This window comes from Candidozyma haemuli (genome assembly GCF_002926055.2).
Source record: "Candidozyma haemuli strain B11899 chromosome Unknown C_2014730914, whole genome shotgun sequence".
Classification (NCBI taxonomy): Eukaryota; Fungi; Ascomycota; class Pichiomycetes; order Serinales; family Metschnikowiaceae; genus Candidozyma; species Candidozyma haemuli.
Genome location: NW_020289904.1, coordinates 1,329,226 through 1,343,703, shown reverse-complemented (window position 1 = coordinate 1,343,703; position 14,478 = coordinate 1,329,226). Strand labels below are relative to the sequence as shown.

Sequence of the window (14,478 nt, the reverse complement as noted above, 5' to 3'; positions counted from 1 at the left end):
GTAGCCTAAGAGAAACGTACACTGGTCTGATTCTTGCAGCTATGACCCGATCTAGGTGCACACCATAGTCAAAAGTTGGACCTGGCTGCGAAAAAAATCACTTAGATGCTACTACAATGCTTTTTCTCAGATATTCAAAATTTGTTTAATATATACTATATCGTAATCTTCATTAATTTGTGCAAATCGCAATGAGGAGGAAGTCTGCCTAGAAGCAAGTAAATGGATCTATAATAGACAGGGTCTCAATTAAGCCTCCTTGGCGTCCTTGGCCTCTTCATTATCTCTGACAGTGGTGATTTCCTCGTCATCCATCATGTCGTCAATGTCATCATCTTCAGCATTAGTGTGCTCAGTGATCTTAAAGAAGATCATTGGTGCTGCAATGAGCATCGAAACAACGACCAAGGCCCAAGAACTGGCAAACATGTGCATGAATGGGGTCTTTTGGGCATCCAATCTCCAGACAATGGCGTTGAAAGCACTTTGCAACGACTTGTAGAAGGAAGCGTACAAAGCCACTTTCTTTGGGTTGTTGGAGAAGGTACCCAAGACCCAGAAAATGTAAGACTGGAAGATAGCGTCGAAACCACCATAGCACATGTACAAGAACATAGGACCAATGTAGTTGCTGTCGTGGAAGTCAATAAGAGGATCGTCGTCAACATTCTCTCTGGTGACACCCAATTGGAACTTCAATCCTCCGCCCCAAGTAGCCATGCCGAAGAGGAAAATAACAATCCAGCCGAGTTTAGCACGCATGGGTCTCTTGAATCTCTTCCAGTCCAACAAGAAACCGATAACAATGGCACCAACCATCTGAGTAAGCCAGTAAAGCAAACCGTTCAAGGATCTGGTTCTCACATTAAAACGAGCAGCGTTGAAGTTGTTAAATTGGTAGGTGTAGAACCAGTTAGAAGCACAGAACATTGGGAACATAAAGTAAATCTTGCCTTCGGTTTTCAACACCTTCCACATACCCTTAATCTCGTGGGTAATCTTAGGGTACTTCTTAGCAATAACCTTAGTACCATCAGATTTGTAGACCTTGTCCATTGGAAGCATAAAGCCGGCCAAAACAACACCACCAGCCATCAAAATCATAAAAGCCACGTACGTACCAGCGTTGACGTGGGAATCACCAGTAGTCATGTTTTGAGCCAAAGGAATAATGGAGCCAATGACGGCACCGCAGTTGAAAATCACCCAGTAAACCATAATGGCAGTAGCTTTCTTGTGCTCAAGGGCATAAGACATGACAATGGAACCTTGAGCAGCCCAAGTTAAGGCAGCACAGACACCCAAGTAAGCACCAGCGAATACAGGGAAACCTTTATTTCCAGTCTGGTGGAAAACCAAAAGCGAAGCGGTATACATAAAGTAGCCGGTACCACCGAACATAAGACAAGCCTTAACACCAATGTAGTTACAAATAACACCACTGAAGGCACCAATAGTAGCAAAACACGAATACAAAGCGACGTTAGCGTTATCAGCGACCTTTGGGTCGGAAATACCAGAATTACCAATACCAGTGATGGCATTGAAACAACCTGGGGTCAAGAAGATAACGAAAGACATAACAATAATCTGGACAAAGGAGTTTGAGTATGGAGGGATTCCAGGAATGATTCTCTTGTGGTACCACAAGCCCGATTTTTCCAACTCTTTCAAGTCATGATGAACCAAGTCAATGTGCTTGTCCAGCAGACTCTCGTGCTGCTCTTCATGCTCGACCTCAACCTTGAGATCGGAAGAAGGAGAGATCTGAGACTCTGTAGGCGACAGCTCGACGTTGATTATATCGGCGGATTTCGTAGATGAGGGAGCCATAAGAAGAAGTTGATATTCTACAGAAAGAAAAAAGGAGCTTTACGTTTGGGAGTACCGGGGTATTTATAAAATTGATAATGGGCTCCCCAAAAAAAAAAAAAAGATAAAGACATACGGCCCCAGTATCTAAAGTGCTGCACGCGGGCGTTGCATTGGCGCCTCCATGTTACATTTTGTAAATCACTTTTGCCTTTTCGCAGCCAGTAAGCAACATAGACGAAGAAAAATACCACTGGATCAAGAAAATAAACCCATTCCACCAGGGCAAAAACTGTATTGTAAATCCAAATACACAATCTTACCATAATTAATTTTTATTTTTCTTCCCTTCCCCAGTCTCCAGCCGTGTGCCATGGGGCAACACAAGACATGGAGTGACGAGCATCAGTGCACGTCAAGGCAGTAATTGAAGTGGATGCCTCGGCAAAAGGAAACCAGCGTCACGGGTGAGGTCCCTCTACTTTGATTTTTATCAAAATCTACCTACACAGTCTAAAAGGTCTAGCAATCGTCGCCTGACGTACTACCCAAACGAAAGATCTGGTGCAAGATTCCACGTAAAGGACCATCTCTGGTGTAGCGTTTGTACTATTTCGCAGCCCTGTCTCGACGCACCCCGCAGGCATGGAGCGTTTTACCTGGGGCAGACGCCTGGAGAAAATGTAACATTGGAGGTTGCAGTCTGGGGAAACCTCACGATAATATATATGGCCCCAGGATAGCCGTTGTAATGTTGCAATGCTTGGAGTGTCTTGTCTCCGGGTCTCCAGGTCTCTGCAGGGTTCTACGGCGCTGTGTGGAGAGTTTTGCATTGTTGCGTGTGGGGTACCATTGTGTCTCATGGTGGGACAGGCGTGATGATGCATATAGAGTGTCCTGCTACCGTTGTTACTATTTTCCGTGTTTTTTGCAACCATGGATGGGTGGTTCAATCTGGCTTTGAGGATCTTCGAGTGGTAAGGAGCTGTCTAACCCACTATCTCCTGAAGTATCTCGTGTTACGCATGGCGGATACAACTTTGGGGATATAAACCCGCACTGATAAGAATATAGAGAAAAAAAAATGGGCGCCGCAGAATTACGGTAGGCTTTGGAAAATGTAACATCAATGCTTGTCCATGTTACTTCAAAACAGCCAAGGCTGGGGCGTTTTTTTTTTTTTGCCTTTTGTTTTTTTTCTATTTGCTGCCTAGCCCATCGCCATAAAAAAAAATCAAGAAAAATTAATAACCTGTTTCAGCATCATTTTATGTATTCTACGAAGCGTTCTAATTGTCCTGGTACTCTTTGCCAATAGCAACGATACTCTCCACCAAATCGTCCACCACTTTATCAGTGAGAATGGGTGAATTGAATACCACACGGAAAAACTCTCCCTTGGTATCGTTAGATGTATCAGGCGAAAAGTCCACAAGGTATTTACCTCTCTTGTGTAGCTCGCGTGATACGTACCTTGTAACGTCCGTAAGGCTGGTTTTATCGTATCCTGTTGGACGATAGTAGAAGCATACCTGCAAACACTGGGGCACTGCAACCACCAATTCAAATCCAGGCACGGAGGAGATTTTCTCTTTGAAGTAATCAACAATGGCAAAAGCATGGTCAACACGTTCACGCAACCCATCTTCTCCGTAATACAACCATGTCAAATAAAACTTGAACGAATCAGCTCTTCTGCCGCATCCCATGGTACCGTCAGCCAAGTCGTGGTTTTCTTCGTCATTGTCTCTTCCATGGAACAAATATGGCGCACTGAGAGAGTTAGCCGTCTGGAAATGACGCACATCTTGCACAAGTAAGAAGGAGCAGGTGGTAGGTGTGCCTAGCATCTTGTGAGGATTGACGGTAACCGAATCGGCAAACTTTACTCCCTTCAACTTACGCTTGTGCTCCTCGGAGAAGACGACATTTCCGCCCCATGACCCATCCACATGAAGCCATAAGTTATGTTTTTTGGCAATGGGACCAATTGCCTCTAAATCGTCAAACGACCCGAACACGGTGGTACCTGCAGTTGCATTGATGAAAAATGGCGTATATCCATCCTGGATCGCTTTCTCGATGGCCTGATCAAGTGCCTCGGGCTTCATCGTGCCATCTTTATTTATGTCAACCTTGAAAACGCTCTTCTGACCCATACCAAGTAAGATAGCAGCCTTTTCCACGGAGTAATGACAGTGCTTCGATGAGAAGACGGCAAACTTGCGTCCAGCATTACCTTCGAGCTTAGTTTCGGGGAACTTGAGTGACCTGGCCATGTGCATGGCGGTGATGTTGGACCAGGAGCCTCCAGAGAACGTAAGACCACCAGCTGTGGCGCTCTCTTCCCAAAAGAACCTAGCATACTTCTTTCCCATATAGTTCTCCAACACAGATAATACTGGGGAGACGGTATACACATGAGAATTGGTGTTCAACACCGACAAGATGATGTCACTGATAACTCCGATTGGGTTAGTGGAAGCATACAACTTATCCAAGAACCCAGGGTTCCAAGTATTCACAGAGTACTTGAGGACATTGTCAATCTGTTCAAAAAGCTCGTCTTGCGAGTGTTTCAATCCCTTCTTGAAAATGGCATCGTTGCCAGTGAAGACTTTCTTCAACGCTTGCGGCTCGTGATAAGTACCTAGCGATTCCTGCTTGTACTCTGAAGAGTTTGGGTCTGCTTGTGCCACGTACAGCACAATTTTCGGGTGGATGATAGAAAGGAGCTCGTCCAACTCTTTCACTCTATTCGACTCGAGATTGGATTCAATGGCCATGACTGTGGAGAATTGTGGTTGCAAAAACGAGAGGTAATGAGGATTAATTTTCAGTGCGAGGCGAGAAACCTAAAAACCAATCTATGGTAGGAGTCCATGAGCGATTTACAACTTGCAACCGCGAATGAAAATGCCCTCACAATGCAATATAGCGAAACTGGTTCGCAATACATGTGCAATCTTTACAGTCATGTGCAATGTCGTAAGAAATGTGGCTTTACTATGGGCATTTTCCCTTCTCTTTGCGATAAGGTAGTACCTCGGTTCGTCCGGGAGATTTTGTGTGGTACTGTGAAATGCACATTATATATATATATATATACCTTCCTTGGGTTACCTGCCTAGACGACAGCACCCATGCCTATTTACACTGGTTCGGTAACTTTTTTTTTGTCTTTTAGTTCTCCTCTTTGGACTCCCTCAGTCTGGCAAGATTCTTGTTAAGTCTTTCTAGCTTTCTCATCTCTTCGTGTGGATCAAAGTCACCGCTGGAGAGCTTCTCGTATGTATCGTCGTACTTGCCGGTCGACAATGGTGCATTGCCTCTCATACGCTTCCTCATGTCGAAGAAACCGTTCTTACACTCGATGAATGCTCTGAAGTTGGCAGCACAAAGCTCAGGTAGGTCTTTCCGAAGATCAGGGTCTGAAAGGCATTCTTTTGGTGAATGCCTTTGGATAAGCACACAGGGCGACCTCTGAAGACAGATAGCTAGCGCTTTTTTCTGATCTTTGCAACTATAGGTTAGAATATGCTGTAAATGATATGATATTTGTCAAACGTACCTAGCACCCATGGTTTACTTGAAACACAGTTGTCTGGAGTTATCACACCATACTAGCTCTAATGATGGCACTACTCTGCTGAAACACCCGTACACCATGACAACCACCATATAACCTTCAGGCATCAGTATCACCGGTTCTGACGATATATATATATTTCTATTGTCGTATGGTCTTCAGAAAGGTGTCATTTTGTCTATTCGTGGGTTTTATACCGATGATTTTGACGAGAGATGCAATGCAGCTCGATGTTGCAGCCATTCTATTGGGCTCAAGAAACTTGAAAACGACTACTAATAGAGAATGAGAATTCTCTGTTTCGAAGAATTCAAGGCGTGATTTATTTAATTTCCTATTTTCATCATTTTAGGGGAACAATATTGACTAATTGGGTGGGGGTTCAAGGTCTCTAAGTATATGTCTATACACTCCGCGAAGAGCTCAAGTATCAACTACTACAACAACCAACCAACCAAGTGGGGCAGTCTATCATGATCCCTCAAGATGCTTTGTACCTATATAACCTCACGCTAAAACAGCCTTCACTGCCGTACAAATCCATAGTCGGCCAGTTCTCCGGGTCTAAGAAACAACAGGAACTTGTGCTAGTATCCACCACCGTTATAGAAGTATACCAACCAAAGCCTGACACTGGAAAGCTACATAAGCTCTCGCTGCAACCTACTTTTGGAATTGTTCAGAATGCTGATAAGCTAAGACTTATAGGTACTCAACAAGATGTCCTTGTGCTTACAGCAGATTCAGGTAACATCATTGTCGCGTACTATAATGAAGAAACCAGCAAGTTTGAGCCTCGAATTCAAGAACCACATTCAAAAAACGGTCTTCGACGTATTACACCTGGTGAATATCTCGCAGTTAATCCTCAGAACAGTGCTCTTATGATAGGTGCGTTGGAAAGAACGAAATTCATGTACAAAGTGGAAATGGGTAATGACAGCGGCAAAATCAAGCTTTCTTCGCCCTTAGAATGCCAGAGCTCGGGAATTCTTACGCTAGACCTATGTGCACTTGATACCAGCTATGAAAACCCTCTCTGGGCTGCAATTGAAGTGGATTACAACGACTATGAAACAAAAACTTACAACCCTGGCGAAAGCCCATTGCAACTAAGATACTACGAATTTGACCAAGGACTTAATCATATTGTACAAAGAAAGAGCAAATCACTCCTTCCATCGCATGCGACCAGTCTTGTCGCTTTACCTGGTCATATTGGAGGAGTTTTGGTTTTATGTGAGTCCTATTGCATATACGAAAAAGGTCCTGGCCATGACCGAGTATACCTTCCTTTGCCTATTAGGAAGGGTTCAAGCACCACTAAAATTATTTGCCATTATTTGCATGTCCTTAAGAAAAGAGACTTTTTCATTCTTTTACAAAGTTCCTTGGGAGATCTCTTCAAGGTAACATTTGACTTCAACAAAGAAACCGAAGAAATAAACCAAATAACTTCCACCTACTTTGATTCTATCCCGGTTTGTAACAGTATAAGCATTTTAAAGTCGGGATTTTTGTTTTCAAACGTTGCCAATGACAGCAAGCTCTTCTACCAGTTTGAGAAATTGGGCTCAGAGAATGAGTCTACTATGACTTCCATTACGGAAGTACCTAAAATTCAAGATTCTTATCAGTTTGCGCCGCAAGGGCTAGAAAACTTGGCTTTGGTCGATATCCTAGAGTCACTTGGGCCGGTGACAGGGTCTGAAGTAATGCAAACGCAAACTAAAGGTCATAGTGATGCAGCAACTCTGTTAGCTACACTCTCATCACACTCGTACTTAAAGTCCTTGACTTACGGAATACCCGTGTCTGAACTTGTTTCGTCTCCCTTGCCTATTACGCCAACGCTGATTCTTACAACAAAACAACTAAGCACCTCAAAAAGTGATGACTATTTGGTACTTTCCTCGACTCTTAATTCGCAAACCTTGGTCTTATCTATCGGAGAAGTGGTCGAGGAAGTTAGCGAGTCTGGCTTTGTCACAGACCAGAACACAATTACAGTTCAGCAGGTTGGAAAACAATCAATTGTTCAAATTCACACGAATGGAATTCGTCACATTAGACATATACTTGATGAGAGTGGCGAAATAATAGACAAAAAGACCACAGATTGGTTACCGCCAGCAGGAATCAACATTGTCCATGCAAGTGCCAACGAGGCTCAGGTTCTTGTTGGCCTTTCGAACCGTGAACTTTGCTACTTTGAGATTGACCCATCAGATGATCAGCTTGGGGAGTACCAAGAGCGGCACGAAATTGGGTCGGACCTCATCACGGCCGTCGCCATACTGACAGGCTCATCAACTATGAAGAGTGACTTTGCAGTCATAGGCTGTGCCGATGAAACGATACAAGTGATATCTCTTCATCCTAATAGCGTCTTTGAAATGCTCACTTTACAGGCGCTTTCGTCCAAGTGTACGTCGTTACTCATGCTCCCATTAGACAACAATAGCGCCCATATCCATATTGGTATGGAGAGCGGTGTTTACGCTCGAGTACAAATGGATACTATGACTGGTAAATTGAGAGATACTCGTCTGAAGTACATGGGTACTAAACCGGTCACCTTGAGCAAATTGAATTTGCCTACATTGGACTTGCCAGGAATCATGGCTATTAGTTCTCGTCCGTGGATCGGATACCAGAATGTCGAAGGCCAATTTAAGCTCATGCCGCTAATTGGGAGCGTTGTCACCAGTGGACTGTCTTTCTACTCTGAGGACATAGGTACAGAGAGTGTTGTCGGTATTTCTGGAAACAACTTAATCATCTTCACCATTGGTAGCGAAGAGACCGGATTTAACGTAAACGACGAATTTTCAATGAGCCTGGTAAAGCTTCGTTTCCAGCCAAGAAAGCACCTCAAAGACACGAAGACTAATAACATAATAGTTCTTGAATCGGAAGCAGATACTATTTCTCCTTACACGGCTCTGGAGGAAGAAGTCGATGAAGACTATTATCAAGCATTTGGGTTCCAAAGATCTGTTGGATCATGGGCATCGTGTATCCAAGTAGTCAACTACGACAATGAGGAAATTAGTCAAACCATTCCCTTTGACAATAATGAGTGTTTTACCGCTATGTGCCTCGCATCCTTTAATGATGAAGAGTACATCATGGCTGCCTCTTCATCCTCAACTACAAAGAATAAGCCTTCGCATACGCTTCATGTTTTCAAACTCAAGCGAGGAAAAGACAAATCTCTACAGTTGAATTTTGTTCATAAAACAGAAGTTGACGGGCCAATATCTGCAATGGCAAACTTTCAGGAAAGACTTCTTGTCGGAATTGGCAATACGCTCAGACTTTACGACTTGGGTCAAAAACAAATGCTCAGGAAATCTTTTACTGGGATAGACTTCCTTCGCAGACCAACACAGATGAGATATCTCGGAGGAGACTTGGTAGTCGTTAGTGATTCGAGCGAGTCAATCTCTTACTTTAAGTTTGATGCTTCAGCGAACCAATTCATCCTGCTTTGCAATGATATGATGAGAAGACAAGTAACAGCTTTTGAGATGCTTGACTTTAGGACAGTTGTCGGAGGTGACAAATTTGGAAACATTTTTGTTAGCCGTCTTCCGGACGAACTTCTGAATCAACTTAGCAACAATGCCTTGCTTCAGTTCGATGAAGACTTGCTTGACGCCCCCAGTACCAGGCTCGAGAAAATCTGTGAATTTTATATCGCCGACGTACCCACTTCCTTTTCAAAAGGAACATTCGTGGTTGGCGGAACAGAGGGAATAGTCTACACTGGGCTTCAAGGCTCGGTCGGTTTGCTTATACCGGTAGCTACCAAGCTGGAAGCGGAGCTCTTGAGTAGCTTGGAAGTCGAGCTAAGATCGTATTTCTCGCCTGAATTTGATGATTTCGATAAAACGAAACAGGGCTTTAATTTATTGGGGAAGGATCAATGGAAGTTTAGATCTTACTTCAATCCCTCCAAGAATACGATTGACGGCGACTTTGCCGAGCGTTTCTATGAGGTTCCACTCGCCCAGCGAATTAGGATCGCTGAGAAATTAGGACGGACACCAAGGGAGATAGAGAAGAAACTCTATGATATTAGAAATAGATCTGCTTTTTAATGAAAGGATTCATATATTTCGTCAAAATGTACAACAAAGTATTAATGATATCGTTAACACAAAAGCTAGAGAGGCATGTAAATATGAACGTAAAAGACATGCTCCACAATCGATTGTGATTATGAACTAAGAATAGGTGAATAATGCAAGTTAAGTTAAAAGAAATGAAATGGGCCATGCGCCCAAAATATGTCTTACTTGGGCGGGGTGACAGTTTTGCCAGGCAGACCATTTACCTTCGAGTCGGAGATCTCTTTAGCGTCATTGACATTTGTTGGCCTCCGCAGGTGGGTTGGGCTAGCTTGATCGTTACTCTCGTCGCTATTCTTTCTTCCAGGTGTTTGGCCATTCGGGGTACTAAACTGCACAAAATTCCAAAAAGCTGGAGACGACTGAGTCACATTGTTACCGTTGTTAGGAAGCCCAAGCTTCATGCCAGAAGCTCGCGATCCTCTTTCAGGAGTAAATGCTTCTAATGGTGTAATCTTCTTTGGAGAAGTGTAACCAATCCCAAGCTCTGAAGTATTAGAAGTAGTTGGTGCAGTTGAGCTCTGTTGAATCTCGCTTATGTTACCCTGCGATGTGCTGTTCGCTACATCATTTCCGTTAGCGTGCTCGGTTGCACGAGATGCTTGCTCATTACCTCTGAAAGCAAAGTTCGAGTTCCCTTGATGGCTAGCACCTGGAGTAGGAGGAGGTAAGTTGAACACATGATTGCTGCCGACTTTGGGGAGTTTTGGAGTATTTGAATCAGCTCTGGGATTGTGCTTTAAGGGTGAAGCGAGAGTCTTGTTATCGCCACCTAGTGTGGGCATGAATTGTTGTTGATGTTGTTGTTGTTGGTGATGATGCTGTAATTGTGGTTGGTTGGGCATTTGGGGGTTACCAGAAAAACCTGGTGGACCATTAAACTGCTGCATCGAGTATCCGTTCATTGATTGGCCACCGTAATTCATCTGAGGTTGCATCTGGTTTGGCGGGAGGCCAGTATAAGGCATTGGTTGATTAATCTTTTGATACATGTGGTCGCCGTTTGGAGTGCCACGGTAGTCCATCATCTGCCTATTTTCGTTACTGAATCCTTGGGATTCCGGGAGACTCTGGTGAGTAGCGAGATGAATTTGCAAAGTTCGAGAAACTGACGAACCACGGCGGGATTTCAGCAACGTGCCGTTCTGGATTTTCTTCATGAAGTCTTCCTTGTAAGACTCGCTGATCTGCCACTTCATACCCTTACCTGGTTCATTTGGTCGCCTAGGCACTTTCTCAAAAGCTTTGTTAAGCGATAAATTATGTCTGATAGAGTTCTGCCATCCAGCCTTAGAATACTTGTAGTATGCGTAATGGGAAGAAATCCAATTGTAGATTTCAGACAAAGACATGACACCGTCGGGATTGGAAAGAATTGCTTGTGTAATCATGGTAGCGTACGAGTATGGAGGCTTGATGTCCTTGGCGTCTTCCTTGGACAAGTCCTGGTCCAAATTATTCTGTAAGGAAACTGCAGAAACTGCAGACGGAGAGTTTGTCAAATTAGCTTTGTCAAACATCTGGAACCCTGTCACTCCTAAAAACAGTCTCATGGAATTCAGAGGTTGATGCATGGTCGTGTTTCTCGGGAGATTGTTGGAGACGTTGGGCATTTTGTTACTGTTCAGTTTGTAACGAGACAAGCATACACTCAACATCTTTTGCAGTATGCTTGGAGGAGCGTCAGGCAAAATAAACATCATTTGTGTTCCACCAATGTCCAATATAGCACCTGAATGCAAAGGAGTAGCATGTTCGGCGCCTACAGGTACCTTGTTGCCATCGATCCTAGCACCATTTCTACCAAGAACCTTCAACTCCCAGCACTTCAAGTCCATGTTATACTTGATGGCAGCATGCTGTCGAGAAACGACCTTGGCAGGACCCAAATCAATGTTGACATTTTGTTGACTTGGAGGTGGGTTAGCCTGATTGTTTTCTGTGTTTCTTCCGATCGAAATAGATAACGATCTAACGTAATACGTCCAGTCACGGCCAGCGATCTTGGCGTAGGCCTGGACTTCGGTGGCCAAGTTCTTGTCGTTAGCGTAGTCAGTAGCTACGTTTGTTCTTTCCTCGGGGATTTGCAACGTCGAGATGACCGCATTGACAAGGTCTGCTGGATCGTCAAACGTCGGAAGATCGTCTTCACGAGGACGTTTATGCTGTTCTGCCATGGTTATATGATGGTGAGGTGCAGACTGGTTGTTATGGGAAAAAGCGTCAACAGCAACTGCTCAGCGGAACAAAGGAAAGGTAGCGTTCGTTTCAATAAACTCCCAAGAGCTTCGTCTCAGCTATCTGAATTGGAACGTCTCGAAAGCTCAGGCTTTGTCTAGGGGCGAGTAGCTCCGTGGCCTGGGTAGTGTCTGGATTGTTTATAATACGTGAGATTCAAGTGTCGACGCTGGTCACTTGAAGGATGCAAAACGTTGGTAAAACCGACCAGTGATGGGGATGTTTGACAGGTCAAGGCTGAAGCAACACTTGGAATCGCGTTGTTTTGATTCTGAAAGCTTTGGTTAGACCAATGAATCGTGCTTTTTTTTTTCCGAATGGTGAGGGAGGAAAGGGAAAAAAAAAAAAAAAAAAAAAGCCATGAATACAAACAGAAGGAGTGCACACACGCCGAAATGTTAGAGCACCGCTCACTTCATAAGGAGAAGGCCAGAGCGTTTACAGTGAGTTAAACTTTTTTTCTTTTTTGCGTTGTCTGTGACCGCACAGAGAGGGTTTCTTTAGAGAAAAGGCAATGAACAAGAAGTGTTCGTGTAAAGTTTAAATTATAACCGATTTATTTTTTTTTGGTGGTACAAGCCGTTTCGGCATTCGGGGTTCAAGGGTCCAGTTGCCGGGGACATGATGCTTTGCCCGTTTGGAAGCAGCCTTCTTGTTGAACCCCCACACTAAATACCTCATGGCGTTTGCTTCTTGCTCCTGGAGAGAGTGCAGGATGTTTATTTACTCCTAATGAGACACCTGAGCACCAGGAAAATGGCTGCGAAAAAAAAAAAAAAAAAAAAAGAACGACTCCCCTACACGTGACGCGTTTGGCGTCTAGGGCACCCTCTATACCACTGGCTTCTCGTAGTCTATGGGGATCACGAAAGACTCGATCTCGGTATCGAAGCCACGGGCATCTGTCGTTTCACGTTTTATGATATCCACTTCGGTATCTTCTTCTTCTAATCTTTTTTTGATCACCTCTGTCTCGTCTATAATGTCAAACTCGTCTTCCTTCTCTTCATACTCGTCGTTTTCTTCAATCTCCACAAAATCCGGTGCTAAAGCGCTCCATTTCGATGGAAACTGCACCAGCCAGAGGTATATCGCCCCCGTATCGAGCCCTGTCGAGCCAATCATGCATTTGTTGTAGTTCCACTTGACATCGATGAGCTCTTCGTGGCTTCCCTCGAGAATCTTCACTAAAGAACCCATCTGGGTCTCCCAGAGATACAAATCTTGTGAACTTTGGCCAAACGTCGACGCAACAAGAAATTCTGAGTTATGATTAAATGCCACAGTGTTCCACTGTAATCTGTTGACGACATCCTGGTACTTGTGCTCAATCTCAAACTCCCAAGTTGAAGGGTCCTGGTTATTAATCATATCTGGGAGCGTAAATTGTCTAATCACACGATCTGAGGAGTTCACCGCCAACTTTCTGCCATTACGTGAAATCTCAAGCGTCTTGATATTGCTGTTTGTAACTTTCGTCAGGTGAACTGTCTTTAGGTCCTCGGCGTTCATGATATTTAACCAGCCTTTACTTGTACCGGTGAAAACAAAGTCACCCTGGGGACTGAACCGCGTTACGAGAGTCATGTGTTTGGTTTCTCTCTTCTTTGGCTCGCTATCGTCTTTTTCAGTCTCCTGTTGCTGGAGAGGTTCTGTTTTAAGCTTTGTCACCACAGGCTCATCCTTTAGCTCCACATGTACTGGGTCATCCTCAAATAATGATGCTGTGAAAATGAAAGGGTTCCTTGGATGTAGCGAAGACAGCCATACGGGCGAGTCGAACCTGACTTTTCGAAGCATAGCTGGGTTCTTATCAACACCCACCTTGTTTGCATACTTCAAGTCCCAAAGAATGCAACACCAATCTTGGGAGGACAGAAGAAGGTAGCGGCCACACTGAGACCAATTAAGCGATGTTATCTGTCTGACATGGCCGTCTTTTCGTAGAACTGCAACGATGGTGTACGAAACCATATCATAGATTATGATTCTTCCATCGCTGATACCCGCCGCTAAGTAGTCCCCCTTGACGTTAAACTGGATCACCACTGCGTGTCCATGATGAAGAGTTTGCACTAACGTCTCTGGATACTCCTTAGCCACGGCAAAGGGATCTTGTAGGGATAAGTTCATAGTGGCCTTCAGTAGTTAATGTTAACTCTTGAAAATGTTGATGCGCGCTATTGACCAGGGCCAGTAGTTGGAAGACGAGGTTGATAGAGAGTGTTCATGATGATGAATATTGGGCTAATCTTTGAAAGAAGTTGTATTTTAAATATATCTGTTAAGGCTTTGTCATTAATAAAAATGTGTAAATTGGTTTGGATATGCTGTGGAGGATACTTGAGTAGGCAATAGGTGAATGTTTAAGCCAAGAACTTGACCAAGAGAGGGCTTCCAGAGTTATCTTGATGGAATCATAAGTTCTACCTTTTTATAAAGAAATAAGCATGTTCCTTCCATCCACCTTAATTTTTTTTTTTTTTTGCAATCCAGAAATACAATATAACATAATCTTCTTTTGGCTGCAAATTCAACTGAGTACGGACTCTTTACAACTTGTGTGAGCATAACCAGCAAAAGTGCAAAACATGTAAAGCGTTCTTAAAATTAGGAATCTTGTTAAAACTCATCAAAAGTGAAATTGAACTATTCCTTACTTAAATATTAATCCCACTACTGCTTTTTGATCTATAATTAGCA

The 14,478-nt window shown here is 43.7% G+C and overlaps 6 protein-coding genes across 6 annotated transcripts; 1 reads left to right on the top strand and 5 right to left on the bottom strand. All coding sequences in view use genetic code 12, as the record gives it.

The window, feature by feature from the left end:
- Nucleotides 1-249: 249 nt before the first annotated feature.
- Nucleotides 250-1,833, bottom strand: NGT1 (Ngt1p; the record flags this gene model as incomplete). The annotated part of the gene is made up of 1 exon (XM_025485909.1): nucleotides 250-1,833. One exon carries the CDS (start codon nucleotides 1,831-1,833, stop codon nucleotides 250-252), a length of 1,584 nt encoding a protein of 527 aa, XP_025341374.1.
- Nucleotides 1,834-3,101: 1,268 nt separating this feature from the next.
- CXQ85_002221 (uncharacterized protein) lies at nucleotides 3,102-4,598 on the bottom strand (the record flags this gene model as incomplete). Its single annotated transcript, XM_025485908.1, has 1 exon — nucleotides 3,102-4,598. One exon carries the CDS (start codon nucleotides 4,596-4,598, stop codon nucleotides 3,102-3,104), a length of 1,497 nt encoding a protein of 498 aa, XP_025341373.1.
- A 397-nt stretch (nucleotides 4,599-4,995) lies between these two features.
- On the bottom strand, nucleotides 4,996-5,394 carry CXQ85_002220 (uncharacterized protein; the record flags this gene model as incomplete). The annotated part of the gene is made up of 2 exons (XM_025485907.1): nucleotides 4,996-5,335; nucleotides 5,384-5,394. The coding sequence occupies 2 exons, from the start codon at nucleotides 5,392-5,394 to the stop codon at nucleotides 4,996-4,998; spliced, it is 351 nt and encodes a 116-aa protein (XP_025341372.1).
- A 480-nt stretch (nucleotides 5,395-5,874) lies between these two features.
- On the top strand, nucleotides 5,875-9,507 carry CXQ85_002219 (U2 snRNP complex subunit; the record flags this gene model as incomplete). Its single annotated transcript, XM_025485906.1, has 1 exon — nucleotides 5,875-9,507. The coding sequence occupies one exon, from the start codon at nucleotides 5,875-5,877 to the stop codon at nucleotides 9,505-9,507; it is 3,633 nt and encodes a 1,210-aa protein (XP_025341371.1).
- Nucleotides 9,508-9,701: 194 nt separating this feature from the next.
- FKH2 (forkhead family transcription factor) lies at nucleotides 9,702-11,714 on the bottom strand (the record flags this gene model as incomplete). Its single annotated transcript, XM_025485905.1, has 1 exon — nucleotides 9,702-11,714. One exon carries the CDS (start codon nucleotides 11,712-11,714, stop codon nucleotides 9,702-9,704), a length of 2,013 nt encoding a protein of 670 aa, XP_025341370.1.
- Nucleotides 11,715-12,606: 892 nt separating this feature from the next.
- On the bottom strand, nucleotides 12,607-13,908 carry SWD1 (COMPASS subunit protein; the record flags this gene model as incomplete). The annotated part of the gene is made up of 1 exon (XM_025485904.1): nucleotides 12,607-13,908. The coding sequence occupies one exon, from the start codon at nucleotides 13,906-13,908 to the stop codon at nucleotides 12,607-12,609; it is 1,302 nt and encodes a 433-aa protein (XP_025341369.1).
- Between the last annotated feature and the right edge of the window lie 570 nt (nucleotides 13,909-14,478).